Source organism: Myodes glareolus, chromosome 6, assembly GCF_982192425.1.
Source record: "Myodes glareolus chromosome 6, mMyoGla1.1, whole genome shotgun sequence".
Taxonomy (NCBI): Eukaryota; Metazoa; Chordata; class Mammalia; order Rodentia; family Cricetidae; genus Myodes; species Myodes glareolus.
This window is the reverse complement of record NC_142031.1, coordinates 113,704,361-113,724,582: the sequence shown is the minus strand read 5'-3', so window position 1 is coordinate 113,724,582 and position 20,222 is coordinate 113,704,361. Positions and strand designations below refer to the sequence as shown.

The following is a 20,222-nucleotide window of genomic DNA, read 5'->3' as shown; positions in this document are numbered from 1 at the left end:
ACATGAACTAATGATATTTGGTTTCCTCGTCAGTGACTAATTTCAGGACCTGGGGACACTTGTAACTGAAGTACATAAGGAGGGGGTACTAGACAGATTGATCAGAGAAGTCATCATAAGAAAGCAAGAATTTCTTCATGCTTTTGAGTAGTCAAAATATGTGACCATTGACTTAAACCAGGCTCAGTGGTTAAGCACACTTGCAGGATCCAGGTTCGATTCCCAGCACCCACATGGCAGCTCACAACCACCTGCAGTTCCAGTTCCAAGAGAGCCAAAACCCTTCTGATCTCCATGGGTACTGCACACCTGCAATGCACATACATACATAAAATATTTTTTTAAAAAATTAGGCTCCCACTTTCATAGTTTTCTTCTGCTGGGTGAGTGTTTTCCCAGTTTTTAATGTCAAATATAATACCACATTGAACATCTTTAGTTCAGGGAATCCCACTCCCCAAATAATCCAGTAGAAACAAGCTAAAGAGCCAACGGTAGGGGTGGTTTTGTGATTCCTGATATGAGCTGTGCTTAAACACTGTCTGAGGGTGACCATTGCTGTGCTGAAACACCGTGACCAAAGCAGCTTGGGGAGGAACGGGTTGGTTTCTCACAGCTCTCTGTAACAGTCCATCACTGAGCGCGGTGAGGGCAGGAACCTGGAGGCAGGAGCTGATGCAGAGACCCTGGAGGGGCGGCACTTGCTGGCTTTCTCCACATGCTTTTCTGAAGAACCTGGGACCACCAGCCTAGGATGGCACTACCTACAATGGAATTAAGGAAATTTCCTACAGGCTTGCCTACAGCCCGTTCTGTATGCAGGCCCATTCCCACCTTGTCTGATGGTCAGAGAGTTTGGAGATTGACAAGCGTAGTTACACGGCCCAACTCAGGATGTGACAGCTCGGTTCTATTGAAGTTAAGATAGCGTCATGCCATCCTGACAGGTGGTCAGGATGTGCAAACGCACTTCTGCTCCTTTTGTAACTATGAGATCACCTGGGGAAGGGCGGTCTTCAGAACATGTGACCTAGAGCAGCTTCGCTACCTAGACAGCCGAATGCTGATGATTTGATGTCTCAGAGTGATAAAGCCATTGGCTGTGTGAATTATCCTATGTTAGTAAAGTCTTTTGTTACCTTCTCCCCCTCCCCACTTACGTTGGGTATAAAAGTTGTGAAAAAATAAACACAGGTGAATTTTAGGATTTCAGTTTCATTCAGAGGAATGCCCTCCCAATACTTTCTGTTTTCTGTCTTATTATTTTTATGTGTCTTTGTATTCTTTACTTCTATTTCTTCAATTCTCACGCCCCTACCCTGGTAAGAAGTGTTTTGGTCAAGGCCGGTCCTCGACCCTGTTCTTATGGAGGCATTTTCTTGAGGTTCTCATCTCTCGGATACTTTTTGGCTTGTGTCAAGTTGATGTAAAACTGGTCAGCACAAGCACATCACTTACAATAGTGCTGGTGGGGGCCAGCAAGGTGCTTGCTACCGAGCCCAGCATCCAGAGTTCGATCCTCAGGTTTCGAGGTAGGAGAGACCTGACTGCCACAGCTGTCCTCTCTGACCTCCACACGTGCACATGGCGTGAGCTGTCCCCATACACACACAACAAATGAATGTAGTAAAAAAAAATAATAATTCTCATGTTAGATAAGACTTAAAAGCATATGTTTGTTTAGCTGAGACAGAGTACTCCAGATAAACAACTTCCAAGGGAAGAGCTTGGTATGGCAGTTCCCCAGGTTGCCACCCACTGTCACTCTTCCTGGTTAGGTTGGGACTGTGGCAGCGTGGTGCATCATGGGAGAGCAGATGGTGGAGGAGGCCTGTTCACCCCGTGGTGGGAAGCAAAGAGACAGAAGAGAAAGGGAAGGATCCAGAATGGAGAACTGCCTGGAATCCTAAAACCCAGAAGAGCCTGAGGCAGACAGCCACAAGTTCCAGACCAGCGTAGGCTGCACAGGGAGACCCTATTTCAAAAAAAGAAAGAAGAGACATAGGGTCCCAATGCCCTCTTCAGGGCGACTCCCCAGTGGCCTAGCTTCCTTCCACACAGACGCTTGGGAACCACTCCAGGGTCCACACTAGAGCAGCAGCCCTGAATAATGTTTTAATGTTGCATTTGTATTTCTTGAGTTATTAATGATCATAGAGTGCTTTTCCTGTTCGCATTTGCTGCGTCGAGGATTGCTTTCAGCCCTGAGCATTTGGCTCTTAACAAATCAAGTATGGCACCTTACAGTATTCCTAAGGATGTGTGTTAGAGTCGAGGGCTGTGTGTTAACACCCTGCACGGCGCCTGTGCTGTCACGGCGCCAAGCCATGTTTGTCCCTAGTTCTGTAAAGTGCAGCTGTAGCTGTTTGTCTGTCTTGCTCATCTTTGAGGGGGGATGGGAAAACATGTTATTTGTTGTGATTTCTAGTATAATGACTAATTATCATTTGAAATAATCCAGTATAACTGTTTCAAGTTAATCATCAATCACACATTGAAAAAATTAAGCTGATATTTAATTATTTTGGATGATTTTAATTATAGAAAATCTGTGTATGCAAGAATACTTAGTTACAGCAAAGGAAAAAAATTGAAGTTAATGTCTTTCAGTTTCTAAAAAATAATCCCCACTGCCTCTACCAGGTATGATCAGCCTGCTTCCCACAGGCCACGTGCAACCCAGAGTATGTTGCTCTGAATGTAGCTGAACACAAAATTGTAAATTTACTTTAAATCTTATGAGGATTTTCCACAAGTTTGAGGGACCTGAGTTCAAATCCCCAGGACCCATGTAAAAAGCTGGCCTTAGTAGTATGTGTCTGTGATCTGTTGCTCCCATAGTGAGGTGGGAAGCACAGAAGGAGGATCTGTGGAAGCCTGTCAGTCAGCTAGTCCAGTGTGTGTGTAGCAGCCGGCCATAAAGAAGACACCTTCCCCAAAAAGTGGAAGGCCAGGATCAGCCCCAACACATGAAGTTGTCTTCTGACCTTCAGACATGTGCCCACACTCGTGCATGCCTGCACTACACACATGTACATACACCTACAAAAGAAAAATACGAGGATTTTTGTGATTTTTTTTTGTAATTTGATTATACTGTGTTATAGAATATTAATTTAAAATGGGTTACATTTGTTTATGCTGAGAAATGTTGGTTTAATGATGCAAAGATGTGTTACATTCTTTTTTGTTGCATTTGTTTAACTCTACGAAGCTGTGTTTGTTACTTTGCCTCTCAAAAACACCTGACCTAAAAAAGAGCTGGCTGGCCAATAGCGAAGCAGGGGAAAGGCTAGTTAGAGCTGCCAGGCAGAGAGAATAAGTAGGAGAAGAAATATGGAAAAAGAAGATCAAGGAGCGAGAAAAGAAGGGGCCAGCCACCCAGTCAGCTATGGGATAAGAAGAAAAGATATAGAGAAATAGAGAAATGTAATAGCTCAGAGGTAAAAGAAAGACAGGATAATGTAAGTTAAGAAAAACTGGCTAGAAACAAGCCAAGCTAAGGCCAGGCATTCATAGGTAAGAATAAGCCTCTGTGTGATTTATTTGGGAGGTGGGTGGCAGGCCCCCAAAGAGACAGAAGGATAAAAACCACAGAACTACAGCACTACTCTAGATGTGAGCTTTGTGAAGATGACAATGTCATGTCACAATGTCAAAAGGTTAGACACATCTAAATACCTTTAAATAGGCTATAAAAATACATTTTGCTAACATTTTTTTTTTGTAGCCTATCAAACGTACATTGATAATTGCTGGCAAGATTTGGTGGAAACCTTGGTTGAGACTATTTTCTTCCTGAAATGTAGATTTTTAAAAGGATGTTTTGTTTCTGGTTTCTCTCCAGGTTAAAAAGGCCTTCTTTGCCTTAGTAGCCAACGGAGTCCGAGCAGCACCTCTGTGGGAAAGTAAAAAGCAGAGCTTTGTAGGTGAGTGGCAGGCTGGGGAAGGCTGTCTGGGAAGGGACCTCCTCTCCCTACAGTGACAGGGCTGTCTGGGAAGGGACCCCCTATCCCTGCAGTGACAGGACTGTCTGGGAAGGAATCGCCTATCCCTGCAGTGACAGGACTGTCTGGGAAAGGATCGCCTATCCCTGCAGTGACAGGGCTGTCTGGGAAGGGACCTCCTATCCCTGCAGTGACAGGGCTGTCTGGGAAGGGACCCCCTATCCCTGCAGAGTGACAGGGCTGTCTGGGAAGGGACCTCCTATCCCTGCAGGCTGCTTTATATCCCAACCCCACTAGTTTAGCCTGATAGACATTTTCAAATTGAAGAACATCCTGGCTTTTGCATACTGAGCCGGACCAGTGGTGAATTGAAGTCATTGTTGTGGCCTTACTGCAGTCTTTTTTGCTTTTCAGGTGTTTGTGTTTTGGGGGGTGAGGAAGTTTTTTTAATTTAGCAATTTCTGAACCCTCTGAAAGAGATGTGTCTTTATCAGGTGAGGGGAAAACGTCACCACAGATGCGATCTGATGAGTTCAGGGCACTTGCTCCGGGCCGTGTGCTGGCCCTGTTCAGTCACTGCTCCTCATTGTAAATGACAGCAAGCGTCAGAATGTGAATATAATCAATGTCTGCTAAATCATTAAGCTGTCAGAAATGCTGGATAAGCCCTGGATATGGCAATACGTGCCTGTAATCCCAGCATTCGGGATGCAGAGGCAGGAGGATTGCAACTTCCATCTTAAACAAGACCTTGTTTAGAACAGCCAGGAGTTACAAGTGTTGTTCAGTGTTAGAAGACCTGCTTTAGGATGTGTGGGGCTTTGGTCATGACCCTAGCACTGCAGGGGAAAAGGTGTGTCTCTGCACCCTGAGTGCTGGGATTAAAGGCGTGCGCCCCCAGCGCCCGGGTCCTGTAATGTGCAGTGGAAAGCACTCCTTCTTGTCACCTTCACAAGTCTAGACCCCAGCACATAGTAGGCCTTCAGTGGGTGGCGACTCTTTACTAAACCCCTTATGTTCAGAATGCTTCTCAGGAGGTCTGGGTGCCCTCTGATGCAGGGGACTTCTGCATCTACTGCTGAAACCCATTCACATGCAGCTACGATTCTTTGTGCTATTTTACGAGTGTTTGCGAGCCCTCCATTCATCTGCCAGACAGACTCCCTACTGTCCATCAGGCTTCGGTTTGCATTTCTAGGTTGCAGATTCACTTGCCACTAGAAGCTTCCTTTCCTTGTGTCTTTTTGCCATCTTTTTTCATATGTGTGTATATGCTGTGCATTTGTGTGTGTGCAGTCACATGTACTTGCATGCATATGGAGGCCCAAGATTGATGTCAGGAATCATACTCCATTATTATCCACTTCATTCTTTGAGGCAGAGGCTCTCAATCAAGCCCAGAGCTTGCGAGTATGCCTAGTTTCACCAGCCAGCTCTTGGGGATCCCCTGACTTCGCCTTCTAAAACTGAAATTCCAAGTGGGCCACCACACTGACCAGTGATTCTGAGGACCCAGACTCCTGTCCTCACACTTCTGTGGCAAATGCTTTAATCACGGTGCCATCTTTCCAATCCCTTAGTTTTGCTTTTAACCTGTGATTCTTTGTTCCAGGAATGCTCACTATTACAGACTTCATAAATATACTGCACAGATACTATAAATCACCTATGGTAAGTGACATAGACCTCACAGTGTGTGTGTTTAGGATGGGGTGGATTTCCCAGTATGTATAATAGATAAGGAACTTAACTGTAAGACTTCCAACCCAAGTAAACAGTGAGCTTGGCCTCATGTCATTTAATTGAAGTTCAAAGAAGGTACTAGAGGGAAAAGGGAATAATAACTGTTTTATTCAGATTACTGAATTATCCATTCTGATTTACGGCCCTGACATGTGTAAATTCCTGCTGCTCAATGACTAACCCCGTGTGGTATCTGCTAGGACCAGGACGGGCGGTGCTACCCCCACTTCCTCTTAGTGGTTGGCCTTCCGGCCTCACCCTGGAGATTAAGTGGCCACGGGACTTTCTTTTTGCAGGCCTGTTGTTAGGTGTGGAGTTTAAGAGTTGCTTATCACCCATTCAGGATTTATTTTTCTTACTTCTTTCAGTTCTGAGGGGCAACCCAGGGCATTGAGCTTGCTGGGCAATGCTCCACCACTGAGCTAACCCCGGCCCCTCCTTCATGGTTTTATAGCCATTATAAGGAAACTAGGAAAGACGTACAAATCAAAACTGAAGAAATTCAGTTCTGACTCTTTCCTGCCAAGTTGGGAAATTCTGGATGCCGTTGGTGCCAGACGGCCTGGCACCTAGCCCAGATGCTCTAGTAGGGCAGTTTGGATTGAAACCAGTCTGCCCGTGTCAAACACCGCTTGGTCTGGTTTTGTCTGCTGCAGTGGGGAGAACAGTTATAGGTTTGATTTAACTTTTTCTGCTATCAGGGCACCTAAAAGACAGCCGGCACTCCAGCCAGTGGGCTTTTAAGGTGGCGGTCAGTTGTCACTAATAGGCATTATTCAACAAGGGAGCATCTTCTGAGAAGTGTGTCCTCAGTTGACCCCATTGTGTAAAAACAGCAAATGTTTCTACTCAGACGGAGATGGCCACAACATTTATTGCTTCTGAAAGCCAAGTTTGTGATCCATCATTTGATCACACTGTCACTGTGTTGGCACATGGCTGTGATTCCCACATAAAATACAAAAATGGGTTTCTTTGTGAGGAAAACTCTAGAAGGAAGGTCTTTCTATGTAGGGTACGAAAGTAGAAAGTGGACTGTGAGGGGGAGGAAGGGGCCTTAGGGGACAGGAGTAGGGAATAAGAGAGATAAAGGATTGCATATGACGTAAAAGCAGGAGGAGGGACCGTCTGCGGGAAGGAGGGGACAACTGGGGGGACAGAGATGCGAGGGTGACTGTGGATGATATGTTGAGAAACATGGCGTACAAAAACAGAAATGCCACCATGAAACCTGTTACTTTTATCTGCTTACTAAATTATCCTACTTAGAGAAAAATAAAGGAAGTTCTATCAGACTTTAAATATTCTGTGTGAGATATGTGATAAAGAACAGCAGATGCCATATAGCAGATCTCTGTGGTTGCTTATTAAATTAAAAAAATTGGAAAAAAAGCCAATAAGTAGATAAACAAGCTAAAGCTCTTTTTTGGCACTTGGGGATACAGTTAGAAGCAGACGGGCAGGAGCGTAGCTGCCTGCTGTTGTGGGTGGTAACACGTGTAGATTGATTTTTCTCATTTGCAGGTACAGATTTATGAATTAGAGGAACATAAGATTGAGACGTGGAGGGGTAAGCACTGCCAGGTTTAAACCTTCAATATCTGAGAAATGTTATGTGAAAAGCATGCTGATGTCTCGGGTCACTTCCTGCACTTAATTACAACCTGCTAGTTAAAACACTCTGTTTCTTTTTCATTTTGAGGTCTTCGCTACTAACTGTGCACGTTGTCACACGTGTGTAGCCTTACACTAGGCCTGGAACTGTAGAGATCTGACCACCGAGTATCACCCTCAGATACCTGGTCACCGTAGCCCACGTGTGGGGAGAGCTAGCTTCTGCTCTGATTAAGCTGAATTACTCTTTTACCAATTCAGCAAAACCAGAAAGAAAAATTCCAGCCGAACGGTTCAGACCGAGTGACAAGGAAATCATTTCAGGAACTTGTGGGCGGGGGAGATAGTATGGGAAGAGCAAGCCTGAGAACCTGAGCTCAGTCCCCGAGTCCATGCGAAAGAGCCAGGCATGGGAATGTGCACTTGCCAGCCCTGGAGACAGTGACAGGTGACTCTCTGGGGCCTCACTGGTCAGCCAGTCTGATTGAATCAGCAAGGCCAGAGCTAGTGAGAGACTCTGTCTCAGAAAACATGATGAAGAGCTTTCTGAGGTAATCTCTGCCCCCCACCAAGAAATATACATACGCTCAGATATATACGCTCAAATACAAAAGAACTCTGTTTGACTCACCAAAATCCACTCTTTACAGTCATGTTAGTTTTACCTACAGTGGGACCAGTTCCTGGGTGGGAAGGTTATCATCTCAAAGACTCACAGTGGGCAGGGCAGAACATGGGATGGCTCAGAGGACCAGACTGGTCGGAGCATAAGGGCCCTGGCCCAGTGCTCAAGGAAAAGCCTGGGTAGAAGCAGGGGGCCAACTGCAGGACATTTTTAGCCGGGTGTTAGGAGTCTGTGCTTGACAGGCTGACCAGTCTTCAAGGGTAGCTGGGAAAGCATAGCCTCCACTCACATTCCCCAGACCTCTGCAAGCCCTTTTAATTTCACATGATTTTGAAATCTTGCCAAGGGATGTGTTTTATTGAGCATGGCTTTATCAAGGCAGGCTAAATGAATTAAGTCACCGTGGCATCCAGATGGCCTGTCAGTGACATGATTAACAATACTAGGACAGGCACTTCCCAGCAAATTCTGCCGTATACGTCCCATTGGTTTAGATGTGTTTACCCTTCTACTTACTGGGATGTTTGAAGGTGGGATATACCAGGATGGTCTTAGATACTTTCTGTGTGCAGACCTCAGCAAAACAAATTAATTACGGTTGATTTCTTTACAAAGAAAATGTGCATATGTCGGCAAGATTCCCAACATGTCCTGGGTTTTGAGCATCAGTTTAGTGAAATAAAGTGAGGTCATTTGAAGAACACCATTGCTTAGAGTGATGCTATCTCCCAGTTTATGAGCATCTGCCCTAAAGGATTCTGTAAACATTTTATTTCTTGAGAGCAGCGTGGACTTGATAGGACCCAGTGGCCTCTGCTACTATTGCTCCACATCAGACCTTTTCCTGATGTTATCAACATCTTTGGAAATATCGGGATTTTTTTCCTATATTTGATTTTTCTCCAAAGACAATGTCCTGAAAACAGTTGAGGCTGCTTAAAATAACCTTGACTGGAACCTTAGTTTAGGGTAAATCATCTTTTATTTGGGTTTTTAGTTTGTCTAGTTATTTCCTGTAAACTGTAGCATTATGCACAGCAGATCTGTAACTAACTATGTTTTCCTTCTACAAATGCAGAGTTGTACTTACAAGAAACCTTCAAGCCTTTGGTGAATATCTCTCCAGATGCAAGGTAAACATGGAAGCTTCTCCTCCCCCTTTGAAAGCATTCTTTGCAATGTAGGTGTTTTATTGCCTTGATGGGTAACTAGAAGTAGACAGACAGGTCCCTCAGGCTAGATACGGCCAGCCTCCTCAATCCAAGTAGTATGCCAGAAGTTGAGAGATGTTGGAAATCACAACAAAGCCAGACATGGTGGAATCCTAGCACTCGGGGGAGGCCGGCATAGGAGGATTGCTTGTTTGAGGCCAGCCTGGACTATATGCGTAGCAAGTACAAGGCTGTCCTGGACAGCTTAGCAAGACTTGAGAGAGGAAGGAGAATGAGGGTGTGGAGCAACCATGTGGATCCAAGTGATTGGAAATGGGCCATGAGGTCGATCATCCAGGCCAGTTTCAAACACCCAGCTCTCCTGAGGCAGCATCAGTAGAAGGATCCTGTTATAGTTACCAAATTTGGGGCTTCCCTCCTGACCCCAGCATTTGTCTGAGAGGCTGGATCCTTGGAGTAGCAGCGAAACATTCCCAGGGTGCTTTCAATCCAGACAGAGGCATCCTAGAAGGAGCAGGAAGGGTGAAGCAGGATTCAGGCACAGCCTGTCAGTGGAACAGGTGCTGGACCCCGCCCCTCAGCACAAGATGGACAGTGTAGGAGACATTTATAAAGCCCAAAAGAGAAGACACTTGGTTTTGTCATCTATCGCAAGATCGTAGGGGAAGATACACCCCATGGGCTTCTTGCAGACAGTGGCAGGAGCAATGAGGACACAGGGCAGTTCCCCAAGGTGGGCTGGCGGGGCAGGCAGACACCCTGGGAGTCCAGTGCCCAGCCTCAGTGCTAAGGTCACTGCTAGCTTTCCAGAAGGCTTTGCCTTTTCCAAACAAAATCCCTGGACACACTGTTACCAACTTGTCTTGCTTGAGATCTGAGTTTCCCTCTTGAGTTTGAGATGTATCAACAGATGGGCGGAGAGTTCCCACGTAAAGCTTTGCCATGACTGTTTTAAGCTGATGAGCCTCCTCGTATGGTAGTATAAAAGCAGTGGAAATACTGGAAAGCAGGGGTGGTCCGAAGTCGTTCTGATTTTTCTTGAAAGCCTCCTAATGACTCTAATGGCTTTTCCCGCAGCCTCTTCGATGCTGTATACTCGTTGATCAAAAATAAAATCCACAGATTGCCAGTTATTGACCCTATCAGTGGGAATGCACTTTATATACTTACCCACAAAAGAATCCTCAAGTTCCTCCAGCTTTTTGTAAGTAGTCCCTAAAGATGCAGTTGCACTGACTGTCACTTACATCAAGTAAATGGGCTCTTGTCCCTCTCGGTAGAAGAAACCGTTAGTTCCATGGTGTTCTTTTTGCAACATTTCAGTTTCTCAACTGTGTGTTCTCCAAGTTGACGCCGGCTTAAATGATGTAATCTTTTAGTCCAAGTGTTAAAGTAATAAAAATGGTGTGTGCCCCCTAAAGATGGGTGTCTCTTGTGCATGGGTGGCTAAAGGAGTTTCTAAGGCAGTTTCATTGAGTTCTACTGTACCAGATGGGCAGAGCCAGGGCTTAGGGCAGCAGTTGCTTCGTAGTGTGTTTGTTGAAACCATGGTTCTAGAAACATAAGCAAAACAACAGCATCCCAGGGGTTGTCTCATTCTCATCTGCAGCAGCAGCCAGAGAATCCCAAGGCAAGTCAGGTATAAGCAAAAGATAGACCGTATTGCACATCTGTGGTTTGTGTTCACTGCCTCTGAGGCAGGTAGTGTTAGAGGAGGCTCCATGGGAGCAGGAATGTGCTTTCGTGCCCCACCCCCATCACCAGTCAAGACTGGTGGAAGTGTTGCTGGTTCAGAAAGGTCGTTTTAAGTTTTCTTTCTAAAGGAAATAAGAAACACTTAAAGCTACTTCCTGTCTGCAGCTTCCCCCTAGGCATGCAAGTTCGCAGAAGGGCCTAAGTTGTTCCGGATGCAAGGCTTACAGAGGTGTCAAGGGTTTAGAGAGTTGCATTACTGATCTGACTGGTCACATAGTTTATTAGAACATACAACGACAAGTTGCATTTCCTGATTAAATAAATGCTAAGAAATCAGGAGAAGAATAATTTGCCAAAAAGCCCATGACATTTAATAGGCAACTTAGGAAGAAAGAACGAGGGGTTTGGGGTTTTATCCGTCGGCCGGTAATGGGGGAATGTGGCAGCCTTGAATGTTGAGACATCGTAGGAACCAAGGGCTTGGGGTGGAGGGGCAGGTACTCTGGACCCACAGCTGCCAGGGTGGCAGCTCAGCCCCCTAGGGCCCATCTGTGACAGTTGGCCACTGGCAGGCACTATCCTGGGAGCTTTGCACGAGGTGTCCCTATGTACTCTGTCCGGTTGGTGATGTCATTGCTTCATGTTGCCACTCTTCTGGTCTGTGGAGAGGACGGGGGTTATGGCAGATAGAACCTTGCAGCCAGAATATTCAGCCATAGGTTCTCAGATAAAATACGAATTTTAGATAATGAAACACCAGAGCCTGGTTTTTACTGAGTTGTCAGGATCATTCTGAGAAAGGGTAGCGATACCCTTCCAGACATTTGAGAAGTAGGTGTCTAAAGCGGAAATATCCTATACTGAGATGGATTAGATGACCTAATAGGTCTTTCTCTCTCTCTCTTTTTTTTTTCTCTAAATTTCTAGGAATCTCATGATTTGAATATTGATGAACTCTTTGACTTGAACATTTTGTTTCTTCTAATTGTTCATCTTTTCCTGATAATTGTAAGGTACACCAGGAGGATGGCGCCAGCTGTGGCCTTTATAAAAGGTGGAGCTTTGAAACTGTAGACCTTACTGTGTTGTAGTCCAGCCTGATCCTAGACTCTCTTCAAACTTACCCTTCTTCCTTTGAAACAGTCAGAAAAGGAACATTAATTTTCAAAGGTTCCTTCCACTGTGTTCAGCTAGCTTACTCTTCACTTCTGTCAGAAATCGGGTTCATCTGGGGAGAGGTGCAGGCTGTGGCGGTGGGGTGGAAGGAGTAGCAGCTTAGTCTCAGCCAGTGGGCCCTGGGGTCTGCAAACACACAGGGCGTAGCATCATTCAGGTCCTAGGGCTGAGTGTACCTCGCTAAGAAGAGAGGGTTCAAGCCATGCCGGCTTTCAGGCCTTCATTTCCCAGACACGCCTGTTGCTCCCATCTTCCAGCCACTTGTTTGGTGTGAAGAGAAGGGAAAACATGAATTCTTGGAATCATTTTCTGTAGAAGGATACGCGCTGAGCTGTCAGCTGCTTTGAGGGAGACAATTCTGATGTATAGCTCCGACAACAGTGAGATACCAAGCTGGCTGTTAGGAAAGCGTACCTTTAATTCGCTGAACATAGTTTTGTTTTTTTTTTTTTCATTCAGATCTGGATGTTTAAGTATTGAAAGGGTATGCTAGGGTTCTAGAACATTCTCATGTCTCTTCTTGCTCAGATGTCTGATATGCCAAAGCCTGCCTTCATGAAGCAGAACCTGGATGAACTTGGAATAGGAACGTACCACAATATTGCCTTCATTCACCCGGACACTCCTATCATCAAAGCCTTGAACATCTTTGTGGAGAGACGGATATCAGCTCTGCCTGTGGTGGATGAATCAGGTCTGTGAGGCCATCCCAGCAAAGCTTAGGACCCTGCTCCTAGCCAGGAGTGGGAAATGGGCAGACGGCAGAGAAGTGAATGCTGGGATACAGTTCCCACAGCCAGTGATCAGCAGACTTAGTTTCCTGTCACCATTAAGACACTGTTTCCTGTCCTAAATAGACCCATGTGTTTTATTCAACGCTGTTTAATGCACAGTAGTTACCCAGTTAAGACTGATTTTTTTTTAATGAGTTACTGTCTTGTTGCTAAAATGTTTTTCTAACAATATGTTTTCATTTTTAGGAAAAGTTGTAGATATTTATTCCAAGTTTGATGTAATTGTAAGTATTTTTTTTCATGTTTCTAAACCTGTCATTCAAATGCATTTTCAAACAAATGAAAACCAAAATTAGACTGAGTCTTTTATTCCCTGATGTAATAGTTTCTGACCTTTTGAGGGGAGCCTTAGAGAATGTCAGTCTCCTCACAGTGACGATATTTCTAGTACTCACTGACCTGCCAATGAACTGTGTGAGTGTGTGTTGAAGTTTTACCATTCCTGGGCTTCCTAACGGGAGTGCACGGCATCCATCCCTACAGACCGTGCATCACAGCGCTCACATTTCTTTCTGGGGCTGCTCTGCTGTGGGGTCCCTTGTTAATGCATACTCCTGCACAGGTCGGGAGACGCCGTGCTAAAGACAGCCAATAGGCTAAGAGAGCTACGTCTGCAGGGTTCTTTACTCAAATCCTTGGTTGGAGGCTGTGAGGTTTCTCACCGATGCTCTATCATTATCTTTAAAACTTTATTTCCCACTCATTTTAGTGTGGTCTCCGAGTCTTACACTGTGCCTGAGAAAGGGAGGTGAATCTGACAGCTGACGTGTGTACACCGCATGTTTCCACAGTGTTGATCCTGCCATTAAGTACGGTTTTGCAGCTGTCTCAATCGAATCTTTCGGCTCAGTCTGCTCTGTTTAATGGAGTAGATACCAAAACTCTTTTCATTAGAACCTAGGATGAATGGACCCACTAAAATCGATGGGACTTGTGGGAGACTCCATGGATTTCTGGGTTTCGTGGTTCTCTTCTTGATCTTGACTGCCCACATCTCCCTAATACTAAGAATTCATGGAGAAACACTGATGTGGGTGCCCTCCCTCTGAGACATCTTACCCTTACAAGTTTTAATTTGTTTCTCAGGAGACATTGTTCATGTGTAGTGTAGAACCCTAGAGGACCAAAGTGGGGAGGAGCCTGGCAGAAAACACTGTCAGAATTTTACATGTGAGCTGGAGAGTTGGTTCAGTCGTAAGAGTGCGTGATACTCCCAAAGCCCATGTCACAGGGTTCACAAATACCTGTAACTCCAGACTCCAACTTCAAGGGATCCGACTCCCTCTTCTTCTGGCCTCTGTAAACACCACACACACACACACACACACACACACACACACAGACATGCATGTGTGTCCACATGCAAACAAATGTAAAGTCTTTTTAAATGTATAAAATGACATCTATCTGCCTAGTGATACAAGCCTGTAGTTCCAGCCACTCAAGAGTCTGAGGCAGGAGGATCGCAAGTTCAAGACCTGACTGGATATCAGAATAAGTTCAGGACCAACCTGAATAACTTAGGGAGATCTGGTTCAAAACTAAAAAAGAAAAGAAAAAGAGGCTAGGAAAGTTCCCAGTGGTAGAGCACTTGCTTAGTTTGCATGAGGTCCTGGGTTCAAACCCCCTTACTACCAACATAGCACACTTACATTTCTCCATAATCAAGGTACACCTAGTAATGTGATAGCCTCGGTTATGACTGAAACAGACATGCTGAGGGCATGATACTAGCTGGGAAGCGAACTCTTAATACCAAATTCCATGCTAATGTTTTTAAGAATCAGATCACTCATTCATCCAAATGGAAATGAAGGGTGTAATTTTTTTCCTATAACTCTCTTACAGAATCTTGCTGCTGAGAAAACATATAATAACCTAGACATCACGGTGACCCAGGCCCTGCAGCACCGCTCACAGTATTTTGAGGGTGTGGTGAAGTGCAATAAGCTGGAAACACTGGAGACCATCGTGGACAGGATAGTAAGAGCCGAGGTGAGCGACCCCAGCCTCACTACTTATACACGGCAAGTAGTGAGAGGACGGCCTGGGAGGTCAAGAGGGAGGCAGCCCTGGGAGGCAGCCCTGGGAGGCAGCCCTGGGAGGCAGCCCTGGGAGGCAGGCCATGGCTTCTGTAGGGTAGGAGTGGGTTCGTGGCCATTCTGAACCCCAGCACAGTGCTTGGCACACGATCACAAAGGCTTACTGAGTTGAGTTGAATTTGGTGAAGTTTTGTGAGTGCGGGTACTTTCAGAGTATAAAAAACGTGCATTTGAGAAAACAAAGGTGACCCAGATACTTTCAGTAAATACATCCTGTCAGAGTATTTGGATTCAAAGCAGAAATGAATAATGTTACTTTAACAAAGTAAATGATAATAAGGTGAAGTGAAACGTGTGTGTGTGTGTGTGTGTGTGTGTGTTTGCACATGCACCCACATATGTGAGAGTCAGATCTCTCCTGCCCCCTTTATGTGGGTTCTGGGGACTGAACACCAGTCATCAGACTTACATGGCATACAGTCTACCCCAAGCCATCTCACCAGCCACAGACAAAACTTTTCAAAGTTAAGTTCCTTTCTCTCTCCTCTGTGTCCCTGAGTGAAGTGAGTAGTAAACTGTAGGGCCTCCCCAGCCCGAGCAGCCACCCAAACACTGCCTGGACTTCGCTGCTTGTACAACGTTCCCAGGAAGGAAAAGAGGTCACTGTGATGTGTCGTCCACCTTCTCATTCCCATTCCTTTCTTCTCAGACAGGGCTAGGAGTGGCATCCAGTGTGCCCTTGTCCCTCCCCTATCCCTTGCCCTCCACTGTCATACTCAAGGACTGAAGGATACAGTTCTGTTACTTCCAGAACATTCCCTACTAAATAAAATGCACTCCCAATGACAGGTCTCTTTCAATATTAGAAATGCAGGTGCATGCACTAAGACAAAGCACCCAATTAGTTCAGAGGCAACCATGACTTCCACAGTGAGAGCTAGCTGCAGAAGTCATGCACTGCGTGTGTGCTGCAGAAGTCATGTACTGCATGTGTGCTGCTGAAGTCACGCACTACGTGTGTGCTGAAGTCACGCACTGCATGTGTGCTGCTGAAGTCACGCACTGCATGTGCTGTGAAGTCGTATGTTGCTGCTAGAACGAGCCCCATGTGGTCCGTCCTCTGTCCTATTGCACCCAGTGTCCATAGAATCCAGCTGCCATCCCACAGAGGCTAGCCTCCATGTGGCATCTGAGTTCATTCCCTCAGCATCTCCCTCCCCAGCTGTTGCCATTGGTTCTTAGCACAGCATTTTAATAGTAAATCTTCCCTTTTCTTAAACTGCGCTATATCCACCTTGTTTTCTAGAAGGTTCTAACATACGTGGAAATGTATCCTGATGTCTCATGAATGTCCTTAGAATCATATGCCCTCCATAGGTCAGAAGCAGTACTAGAAACGGTGTCGTCCCTCCCTGTAGTGACAGTGAACTGAGATCTCTGATGGAATCCATCGTGAGAACCACAGATCTCTTTGTAGGAGAGTGTTCATGTTGAAAACCGTTAGCCATATGTTGCCATGAGAAAAGGTCAATTGCTGGGTCCAGTAATACCTACACTCTTGTGTGCTGTGGTGGAGGACCATATAAATCTGTGGTTTGAAAGAAGCCGTGAAGGGAAATAAGGACATAAACAAGTTGTTTTCTCACATTACATGTCTCGACTCTGTCTGCCACTAAAATTCCTTCACCAGATGACTCCTCCCAGAGCCAGGGTGCATGTGTCACTATCAGCCTGTTTGACAAGAAGATGATGTTTGTTTGTTTGTTTGTAGACAGGATTTTTCTGTAGCTTTGGAGCCTGTCCTTGAAACTAGCTCTAGACCAGGCTAGCCTCGAACTCACAAAGATCCGCCTGCCCCCGCCTCCCAAGTGCTGGGATTAAAGGTGTGTGCCACCACCGCCCAGCGAAGATGACTTTTAAAAAGTTCCTCAGATATATTTTGGCAGTCATGCACATGCCTCCCTTTACATAATTAAATAAACATAATAAAAATAAAGTAAATCATCATTTTATCCTAAATCACAGTTTCAGTACTCTGTTTTATCACAGGATTTTTGAAGGACCTAAAAGTATTTTTTAAAGAAATTTCGTAAAGAAATCTGTGTTGATTGAGATAACCAGAGTGACTCATTTTTTCTTAACCCTAAAGCAAGCTATGACATCAAAAACATTATCCTTTGACAAAATGCATAAACCGGACTTGGTCTTCTGCAGCTCCTCCCTGTGTCCGCTTCGTGCCAGGAGCTAAGGCTGCTGGTACCTCAAGGGTCTCCCAGGGAACCTTTGGCCCCAGGCAGGGAAACAGGAAGTTGGACACAGCACACTGTGCTGTCTTCTCTAGATCTTCATTCACCTCCAGAAGAATTTAGATGAAAACACTAGAGGTGACTATGCGTGCCTCACTCTGCCACAGCTTAGCTTCCTGGATATTAGCACTGTTACATGAGTGCCGCAGAAAAGCCATGGCCGGAGAGGCAAAGAGCAGAGAGCCTGCTCCTAGACTTCCACTGCCCAGATAAAACCAGTTGCTGGCTACAAGAGACTGGGATTGAGTGTTAAGATGTAGAGGATGGAGTGGCCGGAGAGAACTCAGTTCATAAAGGGCTTGCCACACAAGCACAAGAACCCAGGTTTGATCCCCAGCTCCTGGGTTAAAAGCTAGATACGATAGTGCTGGGGAGGCAGAGGACCCTGTGAGGCCTGCTAGCCAGTCAGTGTGGCTGAGTGAGCTCCAGGTTCAGGGAGAGACCCTGTGGAGAAGCATGGAGGAAGTCACCCAGTGTGGGCAGAGCTCACGCATGCACACGCATGCATACACTGACCGAGGTTGTTAATTTTGAGCTGTCTCATTACTTTATACATATTTTGGAATTTGAAAGCCCAGCAGACAGATCTGGTTCATTTTTCTCGCTGTGGTTCAACAAATTAGTGTTCCATTTCCCCTCGGCCCCAATCTCTCTGCAGCCCCGTCCATTGTGCACCCCCTCCTTAGCTGTATTCATTGTAGCGTTCCATGGGTGCCATTTTTTTCCAGCACGCATTTTTAATTTTTTTTAATTTAAACTTTCACGTGTAGACTAGGAGCATGGCTCAGTAGATAAACTGCCTGCTGTACAGGCATGAAAACCTGAATTCAGATCCCAGCACCCACCCAAACGGGGACAGTAGTACAGTCCTGTAACCACAGCTTCCGGCAGAATAGAGAGAGGTGGATCCTAGATTCACTGGCCAGCAAGTCTGGTAAAATGGCAAACTTCAGGTTCAGCGAGTATTCTATCTTTAAAAAAAAAAAAGAAAGAAAGAAAGAAAGAAAGGGACTAGAGAGATGGCTCAGAGGCTGCAAGTTCTTACTTCTCTTCCGATGGACATAAGATTGTTGGATCCCTAGCACCCACATGGCTGCTCAAAACCAGTTTCAGGGGGTCAGACACCCTCTTTCTTTCTTCTAAAGGCACTGATTGCATGTGGCATACAGACATAGGTACAGGCAAAATACCCATACACAGAAAATACATATATACACATAGTGAGGCAGCCGGGCAGTGGTGACACAGGCCTTTTATCTTAGCACTTGGAAGGCAGAGACAGGCAAATCTTGGAGTTCAAGGCCAGCCTGTCTACAGAGTGAGTTCTAGGACAACCAAGGCTATACAGAAAAACCCTGTGTCAGGAGATGGGGAAAAAAAATTGGGCAATTTAAAAAAAAAAAAACTTGACATCAACCTCTGGCCTCCATGTATACCTGCATGGGCAAGTGTCACACACACACACACACACACACACACACACACAACAGGGTAAGCTCACACCTGGTCTTTTCTCTTTGCAGGTCCATCGGCTGGTGGTAGTGAATGAAGCAGATAGTATTGTGGGTATTATCTCCCTGTCAGACATCCTGCAAGCCCTGATCCTCACACCAGCAGGTAAAAATGAAGATTTCGAGCCAGCACAATATCCCATGAATTTAATCTTGGTACTCTGGAAGCAGAGACAGGCAGATCTCTGTGAGCTCGAGGCCAGCTGGTCTACACAGTGAGCTCTAGGCCAACTAGGGTTACATAAAAAACCCTGTCTTAAAAAGGTGGGTGAGTAGGTAAGTAGGTAGATAGATAGATTTTTTCTTTTCTAAGACAAGGTTTCTCTGTGTAGCTTTGGAGCTAGTCCTGGAACTTGCTCTGTAGACCAGGCTGGCCTTGAACTCACAGAGCTCCGCCTGCCTCTGCCTCCCGAGTCCTGGGATTAAAGGCGTGTGCCACGACTTCCTGGCAGATAGATTTATTTCTATCCAAGATTTCCAGGACAGGTGCTGAGGTGTTGAAGACACCCTGCCTCCACGTCCCACACAGCAGGGTTTTGTGTACAGGCCGTTTTGGCTTTACTTTTCATGCTTGAAGTTCATGTTCTGCTTGGGTGAGCAAAGTTTCTAGAAAGCACACAGAGGTGCAGGAGTGGACGGCACAGGGCTGGCCATGTGTTTATGGTAAGAGGTGGCCTGGTGGGACCGTAAAACACTGCCACATCCTTCCTTCACTTTCTCTTTGCCTCTACCCCACCTCTCCAGCCCCGTCATGGAAACCAGCTAGCTTTTTTCGACAGGGTCACGGACAGATAGGACAATAGGTGGCACATAATTTGAACTCCAGCAGTTAATCATTAAATTATGTGCCCACTGTGGGATTGCTTTTCTTTAGTTAAGAAACCAATCTCAGCTAAAGCTAGCTTTTGTGATTAGTCTGTTCCCTAAAACTACCCACCATAAGAGTCCCCAGCAACTGCCGCAGCCCTGCCTGACTCTGCAGATGCAAAAGCCACAGAGCCAGCCACAGGACAGAGTCACCGTTCAGGGATCTTGGCCAGCAGCATGCAGAAGTTCTGAGAGGTGGTCGTGTGGGGCCCCATCCCCCACCCCCACGTGCTGAATCTGAAACACACATCTGTAGACAGGCCTCTTGTAGTCATTTTCAGACTGATTGGCTGAAGCTCACGGTGACATTCACAATCATGAACAACCAGGCATCAGGTGGATGATTCCTGTTGATGCTATCAACCTGTCTTAGTTACTTTTCTATTACTATGAAGATACCAGGACCGAAGCAACTTACAAGGAAGGAGTTTAGTGGGGCTTGCAGTTTCAGTGGGTGAGTCTATGACCATCATGGTATGGACCATGACAGCAGGCAGGCATGGCAACGGAAAGTGACTGAGATCTCACATATGATCTACAAATGGGCAGAGAGAGTGCTAACTGGGGCGGCGGGAGGGGAGGAAGAATGGCATGGCATTTTGCAGTCCCTAAGCCCACCCCAACTGACACACCTCCTTCAACAAGGCCACACCTCTTACTCCTTGCCACCAACTGGGGACCATTTTCATCCAAACCACCACAGCTCAAAGTTGGAAATAACCTAGTATCT

At 45.8% G+C, this 20,222-nt stretch overlaps 1 protein-coding gene across 8 annotated transcripts in view; it reads left to right on the top strand.

Moving 5' to 3' along the window:
* Prkag2 (protein kinase AMP-activated non-catalytic subunit gamma 2) overlaps positions 1-20,222 on the top strand; it is a 266,876-nt gene that overhangs the window by 243,700 nt on the left and 2,954 nt on the right. For all 8 annotated transcript variants that reach the window (XM_048440227.3, XM_048440225.3, XM_048440224.3 and 5 more), the window contains 9 exons: positions 3,848-3,929; positions 5,560-5,618; positions 7,215-7,260; positions 9,008-9,062; positions 10,179-10,305; positions 12,501-12,666; positions 12,953-12,990; positions 14,615-14,761; positions 18,638-18,731. In XM_048440227.3, the coding sequence (XP_048296184.1) occupies positions 3,848-3,929; positions 5,560-5,618; positions 7,215-7,260; positions 9,008-9,062; positions 10,179-10,305; positions 12,501-12,666; positions 12,953-12,990; positions 14,615-14,761; positions 18,638-18,731 (814 nt within the window). The remainder of the gene's footprint in view (positions 1-3,847; positions 3,930-5,559; positions 5,619-7,214; positions 7,261-9,007; positions 9,063-10,178; positions 10,306-12,500; positions 12,667-12,952; positions 12,991-14,614; positions 14,762-18,637; positions 18,732-20,222) is intronic.